The sequence below is a fragment of the Pleuronectes platessa genome, chromosome 17 (genome assembly GCF_947347685.1).
Source record: "Pleuronectes platessa chromosome 17, fPlePla1.1, whole genome shotgun sequence".
Classification (NCBI taxonomy): Eukaryota; Metazoa; Chordata; class Actinopteri; order Pleuronectiformes; family Pleuronectidae; genus Pleuronectes; species Pleuronectes platessa.
The window spans coordinates 17,101,624-17,125,735 of record NC_070642.1 but is presented as its reverse complement, the minus strand read 5'-3'; the positions used below and the strand labels follow the sequence as shown (position 1 = coordinate 17,125,735).

The 24,112-nt window shown below is 42.6% G+C and overlaps 3 protein-coding genes across 5 annotated transcripts; 1 reads left to right on the top strand and 2 right to left on the bottom strand.

Annotated features, from left to right (window-relative positions):
• Positions 1-8,694: 8,694 nt before the first annotated feature.
• Positions 8,695-15,844, bottom strand: cpsf2 (cleavage and polyadenylation specific factor 2). 2 transcript variants are annotated; one of them, XM_053445588.1, is made up of 15 exons: positions 15,705-15,844; positions 15,195-15,361; positions 14,432-14,591; positions 14,228-14,333; positions 14,004-14,133; positions 13,808-13,923; positions 13,340-13,527; positions 12,955-13,245; positions 12,754-12,854; positions 12,198-12,401; positions 11,966-12,118; positions 11,369-11,591; positions 10,778-11,092; positions 10,134-10,268; positions 8,695-9,125 (listed from the first exon to the last, which is right to left on the bottom strand). In XM_053445588.1, the coding sequence occupies exons 2-15, from the start codon at positions 15,341-15,343 to the stop codon at positions 9,033-9,035; spliced, it is 2,364 nt and encodes a 787-aa protein (XP_053301563.1). In that variant the 5' UTR covers positions 15,344-15,361; positions 15,705-15,844; the 3' UTR covers positions 8,695-9,032. The 2 variants fall into 2 exon arrangements, with proteins under 2 accessions (XP_053301563.1, XP_053301564.1); XM_053445589.1 differs by having other exon boundaries at positions 15,195-15,358.
• A 209-nt stretch (positions 15,845-16,053) lies between these two features.
• LOC128460411 (NADH dehydrogenase [ubiquinone] 1 beta subcomplex subunit 1) lies at positions 16,054-17,968 on the top strand. Its single transcript, XM_053445592.1, has 3 exons — positions 16,054-16,137; positions 17,169-17,313; positions 17,814-17,968. The coding sequence occupies exons 2-3, from the start codon at positions 17,174-17,176 to the stop codon at positions 17,848-17,850; spliced, it is 177 nt and encodes a 58-aa protein (XP_053301567.1). The 5' UTR covers positions 16,054-16,137; positions 17,169-17,173; the 3' UTR covers positions 17,851-17,968.
• Positions 17,969-18,065: 97 nt separating this feature from the next.
• riox1 (ribosomal oxygenase 1) lies at positions 18,066-22,856 on the bottom strand. Of its 2 annotated transcripts, XM_053445591.1 has the most exons (15): positions 22,721-22,856; positions 21,691-21,846; positions 21,423-21,616; positions 21,182-21,281; positions 20,824-20,937; positions 20,411-20,517; positions 20,016-20,123; positions 19,904-19,938; positions 19,615-19,793; positions 19,394-19,498; positions 19,171-19,312; positions 18,804-18,924; positions 18,541-18,640; positions 18,364-18,450; positions 18,066-18,207 (listed from the first exon to the last, which is right to left on the bottom strand). In XM_053445591.1, the coding sequence occupies exons 1-15, from the start codon at positions 22,805-22,807 to the stop codon at positions 18,148-18,150; spliced, it is 1,695 nt and encodes a 564-aa protein (XP_053301566.1). In that variant the 5' UTR covers positions 22,808-22,856; the 3' UTR covers positions 18,066-18,147. The 2 variants fall into 2 exon arrangements, with proteins under 2 accessions (XP_053301566.1, XP_053301565.1); XM_053445590.1 differs by having other exon boundaries at positions 18,364-18,640.
• Positions 22,857-24,112: the final 1,256 nt, after the last annotated feature.

The window sequence follows — 24,112 nt, the reverse complement described above, 5'->3', positions numbered from 1 at the left end:
GTATTTGATGGTGCAATCAATGGCTTCACTGTGTTGGTGTAAACCCATGTGTGAGGGAGCACGATTTCCGCTGAGTCGTGTTTCGTGATGTGTCCAGGTGACCAGGTGACACTGAGCCAGAGAAAGAAGCGTGACACCTTCCATTAAACGCTCCGCTGGCATCATAACCAATGTTCAACTTATCTGAAGCAGGTAAACAGATGGAGGGATAAACACCTCCATCTCTTTTTCCCCCTCAACCTGCCAACTATCGCCGAGTCCACTTCAGAGAATGGCTGTGTGTGTTGGGCGTGCGTGCACACACACACACACACAGGAGACGTCCCTGGAGACCTGCTGATTCCACTTCTCGCAAAAGCTCCTCAGTCATTCGGGGGAAAATGAAATATTCATCATGAGCGTTGAGCGTTCTAGGGCAGCACCGCGGGTTTATTTGTATGTCTCCTCAGGTGTGAAGAGTAAACAGGGCAGAGGAGAGTGTAATCTGTGTGTTCTGGAGGCAGCAGGCATCTCCTGCTCTGCTCTCTCCATCTCACCGCGTCGCGAAAACTCACCCGTGCAGCTGTCGACAGCACGAGGCGACTCAGTCAACCTCAGAGTCAGCACCCGGGCAAACACGCCAGGAATCATACGCTTCTCTTTATACGACACACAGGTTTACATGCTCCAGAAAACAGCAAATTGATCAATTATGTGTGTTTTAATGCTGGCTTGTTTCTTCATCTAAAAAAAAAAAAGACACACATTACATAACACATACCGGAGGGGCATACAATCAGAGCTGCAACCGGGGCAACCTTTTTCATTATTGATCAATCTGCTGATTATTCACTTCACAAGCAATTTAATCACTTTGTCTGTCAAACCTCAGTGAATAGAGAGCCCGCTAATTTCCCTGCACCACAGGTAACGTTTTCAAACAAACCTCCAAAAATTGTTGTGTATACATGACGGATAAAAACATCCAATCTTATGTTTGTTGGGCTGAAATTAGAGAATAGGATTAGGACTGAAATCATAATTAATGATGCTCTATGGTTAATTGTCTGTCAACTTATTGATGTATGAATCAACTGATTTTACAAAGAGTGGCCTCTGAGGTCTAGACTAGACTCAGGAGGCAGAACTTGCTCATTGATGTACTGTATATGTAAACACTTGTAATGTGCATAGTCTACTCAATAAGCCATAGCCGAGGTATTTCCTCCCACAGTCTAAAGACATGCAGGTTGGGATTAGGTTAAATGGAAAATTGTTGTTAATGGTTGTGTGTCTGTGTTGGCCGTGTGATAAGCTGCTGACCCGTCCTGGGTGTGTCTCTCGTCTCGACCCTCAGAGGACAAGTAGTAGGCCTGTAGATAATGGATGGACAAATTGGAGCTGTGGTTTGTGTTGTTTTATTATAAATATGCCTGCGCTGCTCTGGAGGAAATATCTCTTCGATGCTGCTGATTAAATATCTCAACACGTCACTTGTTATTAACTTTCACCTCTTTTTCATTATTCTGGTGACAAACTCCGATAACTACACCTCCTCAGTTTCTCCCTTTTCTTTCCTCCTTTGCGCAAACTGCCGTCTACAGATCAGATCAGAGCATCACCCGCCTCCCTTGGGCCCAAGACATCAATCCCAAACTTTTCTGGCGACATTTAATTCATTTTGTGCTCGAGCATCAGGACCGCGTGAAATTGGATGACGGTTTTCACAGTTGCCGGCGCTCTCCTGTCAAGCGACAGGCAGTGGCTCGGGGAAAAAGGTTATATCTGAGAGGCTTTGCCTTTTGGTAATGAGCTGAACATAAATAACTTCATTATTCTTTTGTCTGCAGAGCAGCAGAGAAAAGAGCAACCTTTGCTCCTCGCGAAAGAACAGTGGAGAGTCCCATTCAGACGGACCTCAGAGGTTGTGCCAGCAGAAGTAGGAAGCCAATTCATACGATAGCATCAGAGCTGCAGAGTTTATATTAATACAGTAGCAGTACACCCGAGAAACAGAGGACAAGCGAGGGTGAGGTCTTCATTCACTCGGAGCTGTGGGGGGGGGGGGGGGGGGGGGGGTGCAGCAGAGTCAATGAGCCAGTAGATTTCCCTGCTGCGTGATTCCATCACCCTGAACACCTCCATGCTGGACACAAAAGTCCCAGGCACTGTGTGGTGGGAGGGAGAGTAGGAGTTGTTAATGTCATAAGCTTATTATTCATAAGCAGGCACGAGGATGGCAGCGTGATTTTCTCGTGGAAAACTTATCAGAAATGTTTCAAAGAGCACTGCACCAGAAAGGGTTCGGAAAAGAGCTTTTTAAAAGTCTGAGCAACTCACCCGGAAAATGTGATTCATCTTCCTTTAAACTGCACTGTAAAAAACTGTAAACAGATGGTAAAGAGTCTGATTGCTTCTTTTTTTTATATATTCTATAGAGATTTTTTTTAAATACAGATAAATATTTTTTGTTTTTCCAAATAATTCAGTGTTATTCAACATTCAAGACCATAAAGCAATTTTTTTTGTATTAATTAATGGATTACCATACCGCGTACTTTTGTTTTACTGTATTTGGCATTTACACGTTACAATAATTTTACACTTGTTACACTTAATATAGTTACTTGAAAAGACTAGAAAATAAAAGTCATAATATCTTGTTACAGTGCTGATCATTCTAATCTTAATCTGTTTCTTGTGAGTCCCTAGCCTAGAGAGAGTGAAATGTTTAGTTGCTTGAGTTCCCCCTCAAAGACTGAAGTCAGTTGAGAACCACCAGTCACATCTGAAGAAGCCGATCCCTTCAGGGCGACTGAGTTCCGGAGTCCTCATGAACTAAATGCCCTCCGGTCTTCCAGGTCCCTGAATAATTCAAACGATATAACATTCTATCACGCTCCTCTCCGCGCTGCTGTATGAGCACATGTGACGAGGTAAACTTAACTCGAAGGTCACAGGCTTCAACTGGACCTCTTTATGTGCATCTCGTGGTCTTCATCAATGAACAGGGGTCAGAACTAACCGGTCAATCATCAACCAGGTCAACTGATCATCTGACCTCGGGCACCAGAGACTCAGGGGGTCTGAGGGATCCAGGATGTGGTTGTTCTATTTAAAATGTATTTGGTGATAACGTGTTTAGATACACACATTATCACCAAATACATACACAATGGCGACCCCTACCATTACATCTCATAATCTTGAGGCCCTGGTTTGAAGACAGGCCCAGAGTTCAAGGGTTTCATTTTTGTTATTTGAATCAGATTGCCACAGACAGATGATCATTTAGAAATATTTATGCAATGCACAGAATTGGAAAATGTCATTGAGGGCACCAAGTGTTTATGGCCTCAGGGGAAAGCTTGTTCATTTGAAATTTTCAGGTTTTTACTTGGATCTCAGTCTCCCTAAATATAACAGATTTTCTTTCATCATTCATTCTAAAAAAAACCTTCATTGGGATTCGGCCCTTAGTCCGGAGCTGTGTCTGAATTCAATGGGTTCTGGCTCGTGCTGCCTCCTTTTACAAATACTCATTACAAATATATTCTGTAGTTTTTGCCGAATCCTGTTCACAATCAAAACAACCATCAGTCTAGGGTTATAACATGTCCTCCTTGCCAGAGGTCTATATCATCTATGACCCTTTCACCAGTGTCAAAATACTCCATTCCAGTTAAACTCCAACGTGTCAGGCCCTCTGCAAATCCCAGAAAGCATTGGACTATTTAAAAAGAAAATGTATTCGTGTTTCCAGTGAACGGTCTGATGCAGAAAAACCTCATTATGTTGTGCCACAAGTTAAAGCAAGCAGAATAATTTGGACCCGCAGTCTGACCCAGGTCTGCAGGCCCCCGACTCAGAGCGCATCTCAACTGAACTGCACCGAGATAAATGGTTGTAGTGCGGCGTCACCGAGTCCTCGGCCTGGCACCTACTCATTTTCACATCACCATCACTCCCCGCCAATGATTCAGCCCTATTACACGACCCCTGTGTCACGGAGTCATTCGGAGTTTATAGGAGAGACGTCTGCGGGGGTAAACACAGGGAAGCTAATCCTCATCGTGCTTCCCGAGCTAGAATTAATCACCGGCAGGGTCTCCTCGCAGCTCTCAAGGTGGTGTCAGCCGCGTCACATCAGATGAAGCCTCCTCCCTCTGATGTGCTGAGCGGAAAGAGCAGGGCCCGGCCAGGTTGGATTCTGCTGAGTGGCTGGAAGCGCAGGGTCAGCCTGGATGCAGTTTTCCAAGAGGAGAATACTGCACTCGCCCCAGGAGCACGTTTCCTGAGCGCATCACCTTCAGTTACAGACAACCGACCGTGCAAGTCTGCTTGGGTCCAGATGGAGAAGAATGCACTGCTTGTACTGGGAGCCAAGCAAAACATTCTCATGTGATCGGCCCTAAATATCCAGTCTCATACACATGATCGCTAATTCATCCACATGTCTGATTGCCTGAGAGCCAGCGAGGATAAGTCCCAGCCGTGAATGAGGACCAACAAAAGGCATTGTTTCCTCAAAAAGGCAACATGGCAGCCGCAGCACTGTGGACAGCGGATAAGAGGACAGCGAGGGCCTTTGTGGGTTTGTGCTCGTGAGCGTTCTCGCTTTGTGGACAGGGTGTGAAGAGCAGGTTGCATAAGAAGATCTCCTCTGTAGTGGTGTAATTCAGAATTCATGCTCAACGCAGCCCCACTGTGTGTATTTCAAAGGAGTGGGTGAGCTTATAGGTTTCCTTCACTCGAGGACCATATCCACAGGAAGATGCTGGCTCACTGGGATTATATATTGATGGAGGAATAAGGGATGAGATGGAGGGGGGAAAGCAACCGAGGCCCCTTGTAGAGAAATAGGAAGTGTAGAAAATGAATGAAAACAGGAAGGAAACGTTTCAACTTACTTCATCAACAAACTGATTTTACAAAAAAAGAGTATGTCATCTCAAGAAATGCGGTTTTCACCTGCTGGCCGGGAGTTAGTGTAAGAGATCAATACAACTCTGATATCTGTGTGCTGACCACTGAGCAAGGAGCGTAATTTATTATGACGTAAAGAGATGTAGCATACACCACACCACTACAATATACCAAATCGCACAATGTGTCTTAATCCTGAAAACAAAAGGTGGAAATTGCGCTTTTACTAGGAATGAGCTGTATTAATTATATCAGTTTTAGTGATTTCAATTTAGACGTAGCAGCCATTTTGCTGATGGTTCATTTACAATTCTGTAAGTTTGCGATATCTTGGTCTTGGAATCAGAAATAGGGGGATGATAATTCTGTGGTTTTTTTAATCAGTCTAAACTACAAACGTGAATGAGGTCAAAAACAATAAAGTTGTATCTTTATTTCACAAACTCATTCTTTAAGCTTCTTTTTCCAGTTTCCTGAGCCATATTTCTTCCTGTTATCTCTTGTGGAAAATATCATAAAATCTTGGAGAACAACCTTGTGATAAAGCTCCACACATTTCTGCGTGAAGTCCATTTGGGCCGGCCGACACCAGCAAGTTCCATTTTTAGATATCATGGGACTTTTGTGCCTTATGCTTATGTTTCATAGAAATCCATCCCCTCTTCACATTATTACACTGATGTCATTTACATTAAGTGGTCTGCTTAGCGAGGAGGCCGGGAATTCAGAAGGGATTAAATTCATTCATCCTCCAATCCACACGGATGAATGGGCACACACCGCCAAGATGCTCTCTTTCCGAGTGCAGCTCCTCGCTAACGAGTGCGGTGTGAAAGGCGAGCGGGCGGCCACCCTGGAGCCAGGTGACCGATTCATGACTTGATGCGGCGCGACAGATTGACGGGGCGAGGTCAGCGGGAGCACTTGTTGAGCGGGAGAGCAGATCTCTCGCTCGGCCTCCAGGGGGCAGAGTGGCCCGTGTGGCCCCCGGGGCGACCGTGCCCCCTGTGCTCTGGGCTTAGCTGCTCGTTACATTAAAACAGGGGCTTCTGTGACAGAGTCAGCATTATGAAAGCTAAGAGGATTAGCTGATGGACATTTCTGGCGTTGCCGGTCAATTATCAAAATGAAAAGCAGTGACTGGGCAGGGCTGGCATGCTCTATGGCACAGAAGAGCTCCTCTCTCTCCCCTCCCCACCTCCACCCCAGCTCTGTGTCGCTTGCCCCGGCCCCAGTCTGTCACAGGTCACTGTGGTTCAGGGTGGAAAAAAAAAAAAAAAAATTAAGAAATGAAGGCATCACTGGTGTGTTTCTGAACATGGAAGTTATTTATTTTTTTGTTGAGTGTCTGTCTGTGTGAGCAGCGGATTAAAAAAGAGCATTTAAATTTTAATGTTTCTAAAGTGCAAGACTGTACGTTATGCAACTGTGTAAAAAAAACAGGCCTGCACGTCAGCCGGCCATCCATCCGTGCTCAAGTCTCACTCCTCCAACCATGTGCATGATCACCCCCTCACACACACACACACACACACAACACACACAACACACACTTTCACAGCTCACTTTCACTGTCCTACTTGCGTGTGTGTATGTGTGTGAGTGTGTGTGTGTACCTCCTGCTGTGATTGCTTAACAGGCTATCAGTGTAGGAGGAGACTCCATCACCGAGCGTGTCGTCACAACTGTGGGCACGTGTGAGAGCTGGAGAGCTGGGGGGGTGGAAGGGAGGAGGGGGGGGGGGGGGGGGGTGATGGAGAGGTGGTTTGTTTTGGTGTATCCAGATCCAACACAGGGATTCAAACACAGCACTGCAAACCTAATCATCCGAGCCGAGGTGCCACCGCGGCCACGCTCCCTCTTATCACCCAACTTTTCTAATGCTGCAGTTCCACCTCACCGGGGCCCTGCAGAGATGAGGCCGTTTATCCATGTGTGCCGGAAAGAGATAAGAAAAAAAAAACTGCTGAACCATCTTTTCATTATTTCATTTACTTTTTTTTATTGCAATGTCACAAACGCTGCAGTTGGAGAACATAAAGAGGATATGGTAATCCCAGCTCACAACACAGCAGGCTGAGCTCCATTCAATCCCAGTTATCACTTCTGGGACAATGTCATCTCGGCCCCGTGCTGCAGATGGTGCGGCTGCACGGGCAGATTCCATGTGGTTTGTTCAGAGGCCGCTGAGATGGAGCTGCAAAATGTCTCCATCTGCTGTTAATGCAGTAGCTAGTGGAGCTGGTATCAGTGCAGCTGGTGTGGTGATAGCACATCACACCTTGTGCAAACAGGGCTGGGTAGTGTTACGTAATGTTTGGTGTTTGGGTGTCAATGTTTTACTTTTTGATACTTTTGTTTTAGGAATATTTTATTTTTCCTCCCTTTTTTTACATTAATAAATATATAATATACAAATATATTTCATACATTTTACACCTGAAAATCAGGTTACTGGGCATGAGTCCTCTTTACAGCATTTTTAGAGTGGAGTATTTCTATTTCCAGTCTTAAGTCTTTATTTTGTAGGTTTAAAATCATGTTAGATTAGATATGATTGAACAGATTGCATGTGCATTCAGTAATTTGTAAGCCACTGCGCAAGAGTCAGTCAGTGTTTTCCGTCCGTCCCATTATCGTGAACACGATATCTCAGGAACTCCTCGAGGGGATTTCGGACGGGCTGATTAGAATTCGGTGGTCAAAGGTCAAGCTCCCTGTGACCTCACAATATCATTTTTTGCTTCATGGACACCTTATCTTAAAAACACCTTGAGAGAATCCAGCCACAAATGTTACTCCCAGTTTAACTGATAAGATGTGGGTGGTCAAAGATCCGAGGTAGAGACATGAGATCTCAAGACGGCCTTTAAGGAGTTTCTTCAAATTTGTATCAGTTGATTCAAAGATGGACTAAGGTCACGGTGACCTCTGGAGAAAAATGTATATAGACTGAAATTGCACTGGTTTTGTTGCATCTTACATTTTGTGTTATTATTTGGGAGGTGTTTAAAAACCAAATGACACAACTGCAGTGTTCTGTCCGGACACAACTCATTTCTAATGTATGTGAACACATCTCCTGTGACTCTGCAGGAGCTTTATGAGTTTTAATATTATTACTCTGCCGGACAGAAATCCTGTAGTCTGAGCTGTGGAGGAGGAATCATCCAGAAAGGGAAAGAGGAACCTTAACGTAATGGAGGATGCTATCGAGCTGCGTTTTAGACAGTGCAGGATCCACCTTTTTTCAGCCTGACCTATATAAGGGACAAAAAAACTCAGCACATCTCTGCTGCAGCATTTCTCCTTTTCATCCGTCTCCTGCAGGTTCTCTGACTTAATGGAAAACGATGATTAATAGCTGGTGTATCTCTAATGTTCTTTCAGAAAATAGCTGCAAACTTTGTTATGATTAATCTTGAAATATACTATCAAAGATTATGTTAAGATTGTTAATCATCATAAATTCAGCCTTTATAATGTTCGTTTTCTGGTGACATGGTTTGAAATGTGTAAATGATTAGTTTTTAACAGAGGTCATATTCAAAGGAAGGTATAGCACTGTATTACAGAATATGCAGAGGTGTTCCTAATGTTTTGTTTTTCCTACTTACTTAAATGAGGCCTCTGAATGCGATGCAATCTATCACAACACATGACTTCACTGTGACCTAGTTTCTGAACTACTGAAACTTGGTAAAGCCACATTTTGAAGGCAAGTATTTCAACTTGAATATCCAAACCAAACAATGGACCCCTGAAACAAACCTTTCACAACGACGCACATTTGAAAAAGAAAAAACAAGACTGCTTTTAATGACAGGACATGAGTGGGCAGTCTTTCCTCGTTACTGTTGAACGTAGATGATATTCAGTCTGTGATCATACAGAGAAACAATCTGCCTCCAAAAATGTGCAGTAAACTAACAACAGCAAAAATAGCACATTACTAACCGGGGAAAAAAATATATAAAATGGAAAATGTACAAGAAGGTCTGCAGTAAAACAGCTGGAACCGCCCAAGGGGGGCAGAGGAAGCTGGAGCGTGGTACACTCTTGTCCTCTGGGTAAAGTTCTCATTAAGGATTGTCTCTATATCGCCCTGGAATAGTCTGCTGCTGCTGCTACACCACGGCGTACTGCTGATACAGCAGATCCCGGATCTTGTAGTAGTCGTCACACAGGCAGCCTTCCAGCCCGATGCGTCCGGCCTCCGTCTGGACAAAGAGCACAAAGGTCAGAGAACATTCATTTACACTTTGCACAACATGGTCTCACCTTTAAAAGTGAATGTAAAAGCCTTGTGCAGCACATGGCTGACCTCGAAAACTAAATGTAAAGACATGTTCCCAATTATTTCTTACTGACTTTAAAAAGATCTGCCTAACAAATCCAAAACCATCCAGATTAACACACACACACACACACACACACACACACACACACACACACACACACACACACACACACACACACACACACACACACACACACACACACACACACACACACACACACACACACACACACACACACACACACACACCTCTTTGATTTCACTTTCTGGGTTGCATCTATTTTTAGTTCTTGTCAATTATGCATTTTGTTGTTGATTTCCTGTCTCACTCCATCTTCTCCTTTTACTTCCATTGTTACGTTCTGCCTGGGATTCTTCTGTGTGCATCTGGACTGAGGCTGTATTTGTTTCTCTTTGTGTTTAATGTTCCACTTTATTTCATTGTGTAAGTTTCATTGGAAATTTGGTTATTCCCTACTAATTATAGTTAGAAATCTTTTTTGTAAGACGTTTTGCGAATCATGACGAATCAATTTTTTATCTCAAACAAATTCAACGTTGATTTTGGTTTGTTGTCAGTGGGACAACATTCAGCCGTGCGGTGCTACTTCTGATGGCTCACAGTCAACAGAAACTATAAATACTCATGTGTAATGGAAATGTATTAATTCCGTCTGTCTGTTGACATAAATCATTCCTCTCATTAGAGTGGCCTGAACTGAGGAAACCTTTAAAAGACCTTTAAATTTACTTTTTGAGTCATCTTGTGTGGGCACTCAATTCCTCTGGTTTTATACAGGCCCATTAATTCTAAGTTCTTTAAATTTTCAAAACTTCTACAGATCTTATCCAAATACCAGCAGCTGAACAGATAATTCACTGGTATCTGTAGCAGACGGATGGTGCGCTCAGGGAGAAGGACACTCACCCTGCGGACGGCCACCATGTTGTTGCACACCAGAACTCCTCCCACAAACTCGGCCTGGATGCCCTCTCTCAGCAGGACCTGCTTGAAGTCAGACAGGCGCGGCTCGTTGATGAACACCGACTGATGCCCGGCAATCTAGAGGGAGGAACAGAGGAGTCAGACTCTGTGTTGAGTTTTTTTGTGAACTGCACATGTCACAGGATCAAGTTAAAGTTGCTGTCAACGAAACTTGTTTTTGCTATCCCGGCTTATTGTCTCTTCTGCTACTACTTGTAATTTAAACTGGAGTTTATGGTGTGTTTGTACAAGCACATATTGCAATATCCTTAATTTCCCTTGGGGTCAAAAAGGGAAGTGAGCAAGTAAGTCAGTGAGTCATCTATCCATCCATCACACAACTAGTGAGCTCATCCTGATCCAAAATGCAACTGGGCCATAAAATGTAAGAGGAAAACATGAATCTTTCATAGCGCAGATCCTGAGAGTTCTGTGAAGTAGCAGACATCTTGTGTTTTCATAGATCACGTTCACTGATTAAGAATTTTTCAATGAAGAAGCAGTAGTTGAGGCAATATCGATAACATTTTAACTGGGTCATTTTTTACAAATGCTGAGAGTGAGAAGGTCTGTTTGCGTTCCCTCACCTCGGGCGGAGGCAGCGGCTCTAACATGGGAATCACGTCACTCTCTTCAGACAGCTCCTTCTCGTCCTCTCCGAACAGGCTCTTGAGGGCTCGCTGTGCGGCCACCGCTGTGGCGCTGATGTCGATGCCGAGATCGGAGGCGACCTCCATGGCCAGGTCGCCCTCCTCGACGTCCTCCTTCACTCCCTCCTCGAGCATCACGCCGGTGTCCACCTTCACCACGCGCATGTCCAGCACGCCATCAATCCATGCCAGCTCCGTGTCCTTGGCTTTGCAGAACTGCAGAGAGCTCACCAAGGAGTCCTTCAACCGCACCTTTATCATGAGAAGACGAGATTGAATGAAGACACGGGCCTGTCGTGGAAGCTTGCTTTTATCCACTGACTCAGTAATAGCTAAATAAATCAACCCTGTGGCAGTTTAATTTCTGACCTGACAAAGAGGGATCCATCAAATGTTATTATAGCAAAGTATTTATGAATCTACAAAACACATTTAAGGGTGGGATATTACACTTTGTTTACCAGTTCTTCAAGAGGCAAACTGAATGCCCCCCAATAGAGCAGCATGGCCTGACTGAGGCGTACGTACCTGGTAGATGTGTGTCTCGCTGGTGGCGTCTATGGTCTCCTGCAGTTTGGGTGTGTAGACCTTGATGTCCTTGCTGAAAGCCTTACAAGACTCAGCCAAGTCCAGACTGGCTTCTGGTGGCCCGTGAACGATGGCGAGCTGCCTGGGCTTCATCTGATTAATGATCTTCTTTATGGAGTCGCCGTCAGAGCGACCTTCGTAGTCTATGTACGTTATTCTCGCTCTGCAAATGGACAAAGACATGTTTTTATAATTCTGCAGATTTGACAGAAACAGAGTTTACTGCAGAGTCATATGAGCCAGGAGTGAAAACTGATTGTATCCACCCCCATAGCAGAGAAAAGCCAGGTGTTGGTGGGTGTTAGTGGGTTTTTTGACCAGTGGGAAAGGAGGCTTGAGCTTCACTTTCAAACATTAACACTCATTCACACCGGGCGGCCATCCAACAACTACAACACAATACTGTACTGTTGGCCACCGACCAGCTGTGAGGGCAGAAGATTCACCTACACAGTATTATGGGAATTAAAAACCTACAAAGACCCTGAACTCATTAATATGATTCCCAGCGGTCCATAGCTTTGGATGGACACTCACTTGATTTCGAGGTTTTCTACACTGGAGATGCATTTGGTGGGAACGACCGAGAGATCCTGGTCCATGGGTTCATCCCCGTTGGTCATCCCGGATTCAAGTTTGCTTTTCTCCTCCTCTGTGGATTGCAGTTCCGGAACCAGAAACTCCTCTAGCCTGTGAAAACGCAGAATTCGTTTACTTTTAACAGCAGGTTCGGACAATCTCATGTGTAAACGTGTCAGTGTTGTAATACCTGATGATTTCCCCATACTCGTCCCATTTGATCCTTTCCTCGTGTGTGGGGAACATTGGATATGATTTTTTGGCTTGTTTGAAGAAACTGCCTTTGCGGCTCCCCTCGCTCTTCATCATCAAGTCATGGTGTTTGTTTTTTACTACTGCAGGCTGGTCCAGATCATCGTCCAGATCACTCTCATCGCTGGAGTCCACGTCCACCCTGCAGGAGCAGTGAAAAACACATTAAAAACAGTACAAATGAGTTCCATCTTTCCAAGGACAGAGAAACGTTTTTTTAGATTTTAGTTTTTATAAACGTTGTCTTCATTAGGTCATGACTCATCCTCCATTTACAGATTTGCATTTAAACAGCCCGTTTTAGACTTTGACTCTAGATCACCATTAGCATTTCTGGTGGCTTTTTACATAATGAGCTGTTTTAGTTTTCATCAGACTGTAAAATTACATGAAATAAGGGTTTTGTGATCTAACCAGCGAAATGCATCATCGAGAAAAGACAATTAACCCATAAACCACCAAAATGAATGTAGCTTCTCTCTACTGGGACTTACTCTTTTGCTTGTTCAAGTTTTTTAGCAGCTTCTTTCTTTTGTTTGTCCTTTTCCAGGAATTCTTCCAGCTCCTTGCCTTCGAGCTTCACTCTTTTCCTCACCTGTCATAAAGAAGAGCAAAGAATTACATATTTTGTTGTTTCTTTAGCTGAGGCTGAATATGAGTGAGGAGTAAATCAGCATCACGACCACTGGTCTCACCTCCAGATCCAGCATCTTCTCTCCGGGGTTGTCGATGAGGTAACGGGCCAGGGTTCCAGGTGTGGTGCGGTAGGTCAGGATGATGGAGTTTTTGGCGTCTTGGCACCACTGGATGAAGAGCTCTCGAGAAAAGCCGGACTCGAGGTCTGGCTGGCTGCAGAGCACCACCTTGGGGCTGGGCACCCGGGCCAGGTCTGCCAGACTGTGGCACAAGGTCAGGTGACGAAACTGGAAGGGGTTGTTTCTCTTGTCCTCGAAACACCTCATGAGTTTGTCACTCATCCACTCGACCTACGAACAAGCAGGAGATTATAAGAATGTTATCAAGCTGCTGGTATCTGCACAAGACATCTTCTAACAACAGACTGGGACCAGTGAATGTTACCTGGGACTTGGAAAACTCCACCACGTTGTAGCTGACATTGTTTAGCAGAGCGAGTGGGTAAACTCCCAGCCCAGCATCCTTTGTCCTCCAGATCTGGTCCAGGAGCTGAGCCAGCTCCAACACGCGCCCTGCTGTGTCCACGGCAATCAGGACATTACCGTCACCTCGGAGAGTCTCCATCACATTCGCTTTGAGGAAAAACACATAATATAAGTAATTTAAGGTAAAATATCATGCAATTTCATCTCTGCCTAACAGAGCTGGAAAAAATCACGTTATTTACTGCACATTTATAAACAAAACTGTCTTAAAAGGACAGAAGATGAGACGTTAAATGACTAAATGCTTTTTGAAACAATAGGGTCAATTCGTATGACGACTGGAATGGGTTATAAAATGATGATTAACGAAATAAATGAATACACAACCATACTGGACAACTACTATAGCTTTCATGAGTATACTTACTAAGAAGCTGCTCATCTCTTTGTTTACGACGTGGCTGCACATATGTGGCATTGAAGGAATCTGTAATAAGTAAGGAAGGACGACTTATGCTCTCCAGCATGCAGCCATTCAGGTGACTGGAAACAGAAAACAGGAAATTAACTAACAGCCCAATAAAGAATCCCTGTTTATATGTTTATCTTGTGTCTGAGCTTACATCTCTCTCTTGTGGTTGAAGTCCACTGCGTAAATAATCTCCTCCTCCTCGTCTTTCACAATTTTCCAAATGGTGCCTCCAATCATGTGACCGGCCGAAAGTGGCGTGATGGAGAGACCATGTCCTTTGCCTGTCAAGTAAAAAGAAGGATGTCAGAGAATTTGCTGGTTGTGATACATAACCCCAGGCGACTTCTGGCCTATACAGATCTGAAACTGTCTCACCTTTCAAGTGGACAATCTGAGAGTATTTCAGCTGCTGGATTTTATCAAAAGCACAATCCACATCATCCAGAGTGAAGAGCTTGAAATCTTCACTGTTGTTTCGAGACTAGAGAGAGTAAGAAATTATTAACAACAATATTAACAACAATTGTAGCACTGAAACTGAGATCTACATGCATAGCATTTTTGACTACTTCTCCTTACCTGGTAAAGATCATACATGAACATCTGACCCATCTTATAAACAGGAATGGTGGCATAAATTGTACAGTTTAGACCCAGTTTGCCCACAGCGTAGGGCAGGGCTCCCAGGTGTAAGGGGTCAGGGTGGGAGAGGAGCACAGCATCGACCTGATGAACATATCTGAGGAGGAGAAAGGATATTTACACTTATACATTTTGCAGATGAAGTTTGCAGAGAGCGCACTTAAAAATATAAACACACAGTACAATCCAAACTGCAGTGGATCCAGGAGAAGTCTTTGCATATATGACATTTAAATGTGAACAGTGCATGACAAGAGATAAAGAGGGATCGGAGATAGAAAGAGAGAGAGAGAGGACGAAAGGGATTTGGCTGACTGAGTCAAGACACATTTTCAAGTCACCAATAATCAGGTGCTCATATGAACATTGAAACTGGTTTCAGTCCTAAGAGGAAAGGCACATTTACTTGCTATAATAGTTCTTTCTGTTTTAACTGGCTATTAAACTATTCCAACCCTAAAGGGATTTCAGTCTATAACATTGTCCTAAAAGAGGGAATGTTGTACAAAAAGAGACAGGATATCCACTTGATTTGATTAGTTTACACTACTAACGCCTATTGTTAACATAAAATAAAACTCTGCAGAGGTTTTACTTAGATTAAGAAAAGAGGAGACCAGAGATGACTAGTATGTCATATATTGTTATTATATCATCCCTCTTGGCTCAATCTAGAGACATGATGGAGCATCATAGTCACCGTTTCATTGCATCGATGATGTCCATGGAGAAGTTCTCATCCCAGCCACAGTCCAGGAGGAAGCGGAATTCATCCACCTGCAGCAGGTAGCAGAGGGCGGACTCCTCCTGGACGCCTGACACGGCGGTCAGCTTGATGATGGACGTCATTCTTCTTCAGATGTCCTGCTGAAAGTTCAGGGGTGCAACAGGCGGATGAGACTGAGCCAAAACACAAATCACCACATGGAACTAAACATGAGCATCTCGGGTTAAATGCTGTGCTTCTTCACTCAATTACCAACTTATCTCCCCCCGGATCATTCAGTTAAAACAATGGAGCTGCTGTCAAGTGGAACCTAATCATATAATATCAGGTTTCAGAGAATTAAATGAATGAATTATAATTTAATGTGGATGCTAGTAGCCGTTAGCCCACACACAATCAACAATGGTGCGGATTTAGCATGCTAGCTACATGCTAGCATGGGGATATACGTGACTTAAATCTCGAAAGGAACGTGCAACACACCGTTCAATGTGACACGGTACAAAGTCTCTGTCGGTGGAATAGAAAAACAACAAAGTGGCGTCTCTGTTATTCCGACTTTAGGACATTTTGACTCGCGGCTTCAGGAAACACTCTCCACTCGCCGACATGTTGGCGCTGCGTCAGTGTCAAAGTGCAAAAGAGCGTACCACGTGTAGAGGGGCGACTAGGAACGGTTTAATAACAAAACGATACATTCTCGTTATTTTATCACGCGAACATGAATTAGAAAACACCCAATAGATCATGTATGGAGTTATTTAGCTGTGATGCTTAAAAAAATACATTGCGGTAGTAATTATGTCTGTAGTTTATTTTCCTGATTACGCCCCCACGACTTGGTTGCGCAGTTGGTACAGTCCAGTGTCCTCTGTTGATAGTAGAGCTAAAGGCCGCAGCTCGGTGTGAGAACAAGGTAAAGTTCAGACATTTAAAACCCGTTTAAACCTCATAAGTGTTTCAGTACTTGTGCTTTAACGTGTTTGATGCACTAAATTTGAACCAGCTATTCTAAACGAGACACGGTTCTAAACGTAAACCAGACGTTTAAAGCCGGATGCTACATGGCTGTCCAGCTAGCTAGCCAGGCTAGTGGGGGGTGATCACAGGCTGTAAGCGTTTAACATGTGTTTTTAAAAGTGAGCAAAAGCTTAATTTCACTTTGTGCAAATGGTGAAATGACCGCAGTGAATATGTGTTGAGGCAGAAGCAGAATTTACTGTGTTTTCATTTATGAAGCTGTAAGTTGAGGCGATGTTGAATTGTTTAAGTGAAGTGTTTAGTTATTCTGTCCAAAGCATTCATAACATCGAGTTTAAGCTCAATTTAAAAACCTGTCATTTTATTATGCAATAATAAACTAATAACATTAACGTAGCATAGTGCCTTCTTTTTTTTTGCTAAGGATTATCTTCACTGTCTCTTATGACTGGGTAATAAAGCAATATCCTACAATCACAATATAATTAATCAATACATTTAAACCAAATAGATCTAAAACCACAAACTTCACCCTGGAGTTAAATCCAGTCTTTAAACTTAAGAGAAATAATGTTGCATTTATTATGATGATATCTTCCAGTCCCACTGTCTCCAGATCAAATCCCTTCTAAAATATATAGGTGTTCATTTACTTGTTGAGAGTACATATGGTTTAAAAGATGTCAACAAATGTAGTCGTAATATAATGTGTCTTCAGTTTCCTCAACATGTACATTTAGTTTTAAGGGGCTGTGAAAATCAATACCACTCAGTTTAAGGCAATTATATTATTATATTGTATCTGTTGAAGTCCTGTTCTCACATCAAACTAATGAATCCATCAGTTATAAGTGTGGGAATGGATAAGTGACAGCTTTAATCACTCTACATATGTGCTAATGTAAACAGATTTGATCAGCGAGTAAAACTAATGTTGCATTGCGTCTGTTTTTGTTATTACTGTAGGAACCATGCTCAAATTTGTCGGACTAGCGCGTGAGCACTGGGTGACCATATTGGTGCCCATGGGTTTTCTGGTCGGGTGGTACCTCGACAGACAACAGGACCTGAAGTTGACAGCATTCAGGAACAAAAGTGTTTTGTTCAGCAGGTAAGAAACAACTATTACCTACCTGCATGTTTAAGTAAAACCGGCCAGTGTATTAAATATCAGTTATGATTCCTGCTGCTCTGAATCAACTTTGATCCTTTTATATGTATTAAGTTGTGTAGTTGCTGTCAGGAGATCATTAGGGAATACCTGGAGTTGCAGCTGCATCAGCTTCTCAATATACAGTCACTCCCCGAACAAATATTTGAGGTTTTCATGAGATGATACAATTTCAGTCATATCAGTGTTTTGATATGACTGAAGTTCTATCAAAACACTGATTAGCTGTGATGAAGAATTAAAAAAAACTTGTAGAAATGATTTATTTTTAAATTTGAAACTGTTCAAATATGGATCCTACATTTTCACAGCAGCCTCAGAGTGTGTGAAGTGAAAGCAGAAGATTTATTGCGTAATGCACTGCTTTACAAAGGTCATCTAATGCCAGCAGTGGTCGAGGCACAAACGTTATGTAACTGTCTAATTTGTCCTCTCCATAGGGAGCTGAAGCCCGGTGAGGAGGTGACCTGGAAGTAGATGTGTCCTGTGGTGTGAATGACTGATGGATGTCCCTCAAACCAGATTATTTAAGACTCCTACACTTTTCCTTTTGAGTTGTATCAACCAATAATAAACATGCCCCTTTCTCATCCCACTCAGTTTCAGTTTCTTTTCTAAAAACGTTCTTTCATAAATGGCTTGTTCAGCACAATCATTCCAGTACAGCTAATAAATATATATGGGACAAGAAGTGGTTTGAATCAAAGACTGTATTTTGTACAAAGGCAGTTTTTAATCGACTCATAGTCGGCATGGTTAAAGAATCTTAGGCCATTACAGAGGTTCATCAGTGTGGATGATCCCCTTCTCAAACAGCAGCTCGGCCAAGGCAACCTGGACAAAAAGGAAAAATATAACTGGTCAAAGCCGAGCTCAGATATTCATTATCTGGACGTGAATATGGGATGTATTTTAGTCTTTAATGCATACATTTCCTAAAGCAAACCCTGTAAAACAACTGTATAATGCAGATCATATGTAAAAATAAACCTTGTCCTCTGCAGCATCGCATGGGAAGCTTCCTACTTTCACAAACTCCGGATAAGAATGGATCAGAAACTCAACAGCGTCCGTGTGCTGCAAGAAGAAGCAATGATTAGTTATTGACACCGTCAGCAGAACGCTGTGTTCTACACATGAGATTTGCAAAGATCTTCCAGTGTCTACCTCCGCTTGGATTTCAAAACTCTTGGGCTCCTCTTTGTGGTAAACTCTGGAGTTGTCTGTGGTGTAGTAAAGATGAACGGCTTCTCCATCACTGCATAACCTGGCAAGAGAGAAAGCTTGAGCGCACTAACTGAACAAATACATTTTTAACATTGTTATTTTATCAAATTTCTGCTTAACTGATCATTGGAGCAGGTAAGGCACTGAACTCATGGTTGTCTGATGCGTATGCACAGATGAATGATTTTGAACAGTTCTATTACCTGGCACATTCGGCGCGGAGGACTCGGACTCGGGTCTGCAGATTGATGCGTGCACCCACACTCACAACTTGCCCACATTCCCACGTAACAGAGGCTCCTTGAACACTGGTGACCAGTTCCTCTGTAGAAGATGCAGAGAATAGACTGATCAGTATTTATTAGTCACAACAAGTCAAACAACATTCTAATCTCCAGGTGGAATAAAAATAAATAAAACTTGCTGCAACTGCTTTACAAAATACTTGGAAAAAAACCACACAGACCAAAAAAAGACATTAATAAAATATTAAATGCAAACAACATCCATTGAAACCAACCAAAGAAATCTGGCAATAAATGTCTGTCCAATAAAAATGTGTTTCCATACCTGGAGTCAGCATGGGAGGGAGGCAGTCATGGAGGAAGGCTCTGGCTTTCTGATCCACGGCAGCATCGACCGGGGCGAAATTTTTAAGCCTCTTTATCAGATTCTCGATCCGGGAGAAGAATTTGATCCGACGTGGGTCCTCCTGCACGGGAAGGACTGGAGTTAGTAAATGGTGAAAGGACAAAGGAGAGTCGCAGCGGCTGAGAAAGAAAGGCCTCACTACCGTGTCAGAATTCTGTACTCCCATGTACGACAGGTAGTCCAGAGGTAAACCCTGTCTGAACTCCACATCCTCCTCCATCGCTACTTCCAGTGCAGCTGGAACAACCTGGAAAGAGCAGCTGGTGAATTTACAGAAATATTCGAGATGATCTGTTCTCACTCCCAGCAGAGTCTCTGGCTGAGAACGGAACACAGCCCTCGTCTTCATCAATGTGTATTAACCTTCTGCAGCAGATCGCCCCAGCTGTTCTTCTGGTAAGAGGAGATGGTGATGTGCAGGGAGTGAGCGTCCGGCAGGCAGTCGCCCTGGTGGATGAATCCTCTGGGAAAGTAGAGGAGATCTCCGGCTTCCAGCACCACCTCCAGGATCGGCCGACCAATGTTTCTCTGATCGAAGTTCTCTGCAGAGGGAACGCAAAGAAGTCGGCTCAGAGAAACGGCGATTTATCAGTTTAAATTTGAAAAGTACTACATTACAAAGTGTAAAAAAACTGTTTAATATTTTACTCACTGCTTGAAACCACAGGCAGCACCTCTTCGTCTGTCCTACAAAAGTAAGAGGAACAACTCAGAGTGGGTTCCTTCATATATGTGTTGTGTTTAACTTTGTGGCTGTATCTTACCTCGGCTTGTACACTCTCCAATGTTTCTTCCCTTCCAGCTGAACCACAAACGCCTCAATGTCGTCATAATGTGGAGCAAAGCCTTGTGTTCCGGGTGGTGTCAGGTATCTGGTGAAGGAAAACACAGACATTTAATACCAAAACAAAAACTACAATGACACAAGGTTGACATCCCTCGACAGTCCCTTGAAATTCAATCAAGCTGCAACAAATGTCCCACACTCAGATATCACTTCCTCAAATATGTCAGTTTTTTATTTCAGGATCCATTAATTACTTCCTGGGAAATAGGTGAAAATGTTGAAAAAGACGTGAAAATAACCTCTTTGTTTGGAGGTCAAAACTGAAACACTACATCTAAATATCTCTGGTGTGTTTTTGTCTCTGCTTCTTACACGTTGGCTCCTGCCATGCTGCCGAACTGCTCCTGAAGGATGGACAGCACGTTCCACACGGTGGAGGAGGAAGACTGAGGATTCAGCAATCGGAGGGAGCAGCCACTCTGTACAAAAAAATTGAGATACAGTAAGTATGATGACTGCCTATCTGCTGTGAGAGCGCTGTGCAGATGGTGCACTGATTTGGTTAAAGCTAAAAATCTGTTTCTGACTTGCAGCACAGAAAATGTGTTCATGAGGAGATAAACATGCATCTCACTCCTGCTGCACCTGATTTTGCAGCCAAGGTCCCAGTTATTAGGAACATAATCAGAACCATAAAAATGCATAATTACTTTAATATTGCAGTAGAAATACCCACATTCTGTAAACATACAAATCAACTGCCTGCTTCACAGCATCCCCTTTACCTCATAGAAGTTCCACACAGTGAACGGCAGAGCTCGCCCTGGAGGATTGTGCGTCTCCCTCTTGCCGTTGGTGTAGCTCGTGACGTCCAGGTTCACGCCGTACTGCACATCCTCCTGCAAGTGAAAAAACATGTGATTTTCTGTCTTTATATGAACTAAACAATAAGATGAACTTTAGTAAACTTCCCACATTACCGGTTTTAAAGTTGAGACTGAACTGTGTACCTCCACCAACGAAAACTAGATACCTGCCACTGACTGCTTATAAACTAATATATTGTGTAAATATTTATATATAGTCTCTGATAAATGCAGTATGATGCAAAGTGATGAAATACATTATATTCCAGATTCTTACCTCTCTTAATATGCGATCGAACTCTGCTGTGGAGAACAGCCCCTTGTAGTAATGTGGATTCTTTCGTTGAACCAGAATGGGCTTCTTTTCCCATGTGTCCCTTATGGAGGGAAAAATATGTATAGGTTAAGAAAATTGTACTTCTCTTACTTCCTTTGCTCATTCAAAATTGTAAAAATTGCATTTGCTGTCAAATGCATTGTCATATCATCATTTTGAAATTGTGTAAACCCCTCAGTACCTGAAGAAAGGTTTGACAGGAACAGGGTGAATGAGCCACCTGAACAGCTGGCTCGCTCTCTCCCTGCTGTTGTTCACTCTCGCCAGCTCGGCCAGCAGAGTGTCAACCATCTCACCGCCAGCCTCGCCATCACCGTTCACACACTCCTCCTCTTCCGCCTCCTCTTCCTCCTCCCCCTGCTGATGTTGCTGCTTCTGAAACACATACACTCTGTTCAGGTTGAGAAGAAGAAGATGTGGTCATCAACGAGGCATCGATCTCGTCTTACCTCTGCGCTTCCCTTCTGTCTCTCCGCTCTCGGTGAAGACTTCTGCAGCTTCTTTCTCATCTTCTTTTTCCTTTCAGACTTCAGTTGAGCTTTAAGTGCGTTGGCCTTAATAACCGCGACTCCATTTTCCTTTCTCTTTCTCTTCTTAGTGACCACCTAGAAAAAATTATAAGGAAACACAATGTTAAACAGATAGGACACAAACGGTAGACGTTCTGGTTTCAGTTCTGTTCCCTCTGCAAAAATTGCCTTTACTGTATATAAACTAATATAATCTCCCGTTTATATCTTTACATACAGTCTTACACATTTTTTTTGAAACACTGAGGATCAGTTATGTTTAATACCTTCTTTTCTCTGTAGTAGCATTATATTATGATAAATACTGATATTATTGCATTGCCCAGCCCTAGATCACACTTAATACCTTTTTACATTATGAATACGTTCATCCTATCTTAGCTTTGTACAAAACAATCTACTTGTTCTATTCTTTGTCCAGAATTTTTTTATCTGTGCATCATCGCCTCTTTCCTCCTCGTAAACATTACTGTTCTGGTTTGCTCTATTGAAAACTTGAATGACTTAGAATGGGACCATTTTTCAACTACATTAACTAGCTCTTTTTTTTTTACAGAATTATGATGATACCTACTTTTCCACAAAAAAACCCCCATAATATATCATAATAGGGAAAAAATGATTGGCTAATGACACTACCTAGTGAAGTTCCACAATCAACCTGATTAGGCTGTACTTATTATTAACTTGGATATATCTAAAGCTATAAATCCTGTAATATGTTCCTCTTATCTATTGTTATCATATTAGATCAGGTCATGAGGTGTTGGAGTGGGATCAGGAACATGAGAGGAAGCAGAAGGGAAAGGAAAGGTGAGGGAGGAGGAAGCAGTATGTGATGTAGTAGCAGCAGCAGCAGTCGCATGGTGGTGGTGGTGGTGGTGGTAGCAGCAGTAGTTTTAGTATTTGATGAGAAAAAAGCAGAGGTGTCATGTTTATTGATTCCTACCTGAGGGGGGGTCTTCTTCACAGGTGGAGAATCGTCTGTTGGCAACGTTTGATACAAAGCAAAAGCAGACATGTGTTTTCTCTCCATGATTCAGGAGGATCACGTCATCACCCTGCGACTGCAGCGAATGCAGCCTTCTTCTTCTTTGCATTTAGCTGCCCACCGGGCTCACTACCGCCGCCTGCAGAGTCACAAGACATCAACAGCAGGTAATCCAATCCTTAATGTTAATAAACCTGCTGAAGTTTGGCAGGCTGTCGTGTTGGCAGGACTCCAACCCCCTATTCATTGCACAATATCTTACACTATGTACATTTTAAAACAAAATTAATAAATACACATTTTTAAATATATATATATATTAATAAATATAAAATAATAATTCAATTAAATGAAAAAATTAAATTAAATTAAATTATCCTGCGCAGTTGACTTCTGCGCACATTTAATTCAATTTAATTAAAAAAAAATATATATATATATATTTTTTTTAATTTAATTTATTTATTTATGTTTGTTTTTAAATTTACATAGTGTACGATATTGTGCAATGAATAGGTGGTTGATGTCCTGCTAAATGATTGTGTCCATATCTTGCCAAGGACACTTTGGAATGTAGATGGGGAGGAGTGAGATTCGAACCGCCAACCTTCTTTTTGAAGCAGGATTCCCTCGAGAAACTAAGCACACCAAGAAGATGGACAAATTATTGTGTGTCTATGCTGCTTTTGATACACATTTCAGAGAAAACTCTGTATTTTCTACTTTACTACATATATTTGATAGCCTCACTTAAAAGTTACTTTTATATTTTTGGATTTAGATACTGGATGATTTAACATGCTTTAAAAACCTATTGTTAGAGAATAACCCTGTAGTTTCCAGCCTTGGCTTCTTACACCTTACAAGAATCACAGTGTGGGACACATTTAATTTAATATAATTCTGAAAATTCATGCAAAATCTTCTACTTTATATTCGGTGATCAAATAAATGACATATTGTTCTCATCAACTGGCACAAGGAGTAAGGTTCACTCATTACTCATTAATCAAATCAAACCCCGGGCTCCTGAACTTTTACTTTGAAGGTGAGCTGTCTCTCTGTCCCCGGCTGGATGTCCTAGAATCTTATTAAGTGTTACATGAATATAAAATAGCAGTGTATGTTGTTGGGATATAAATTAAACCAAATTAAATAAATATATATATGATCCACTTTTTCCACCACTTCAAACAATCAGGTTAAATTCACGTTAAACACATTAGTACCGACATCAACCACCAGGTGTAGCATTTAGCCCCTTTTCATAAACTCCCCTCGAAGGGTCCGCTTCATAAACACAATGTCCCACAATGCTCCGCGGCAGGCTGTCGGTGCCGTTTGTCCGTC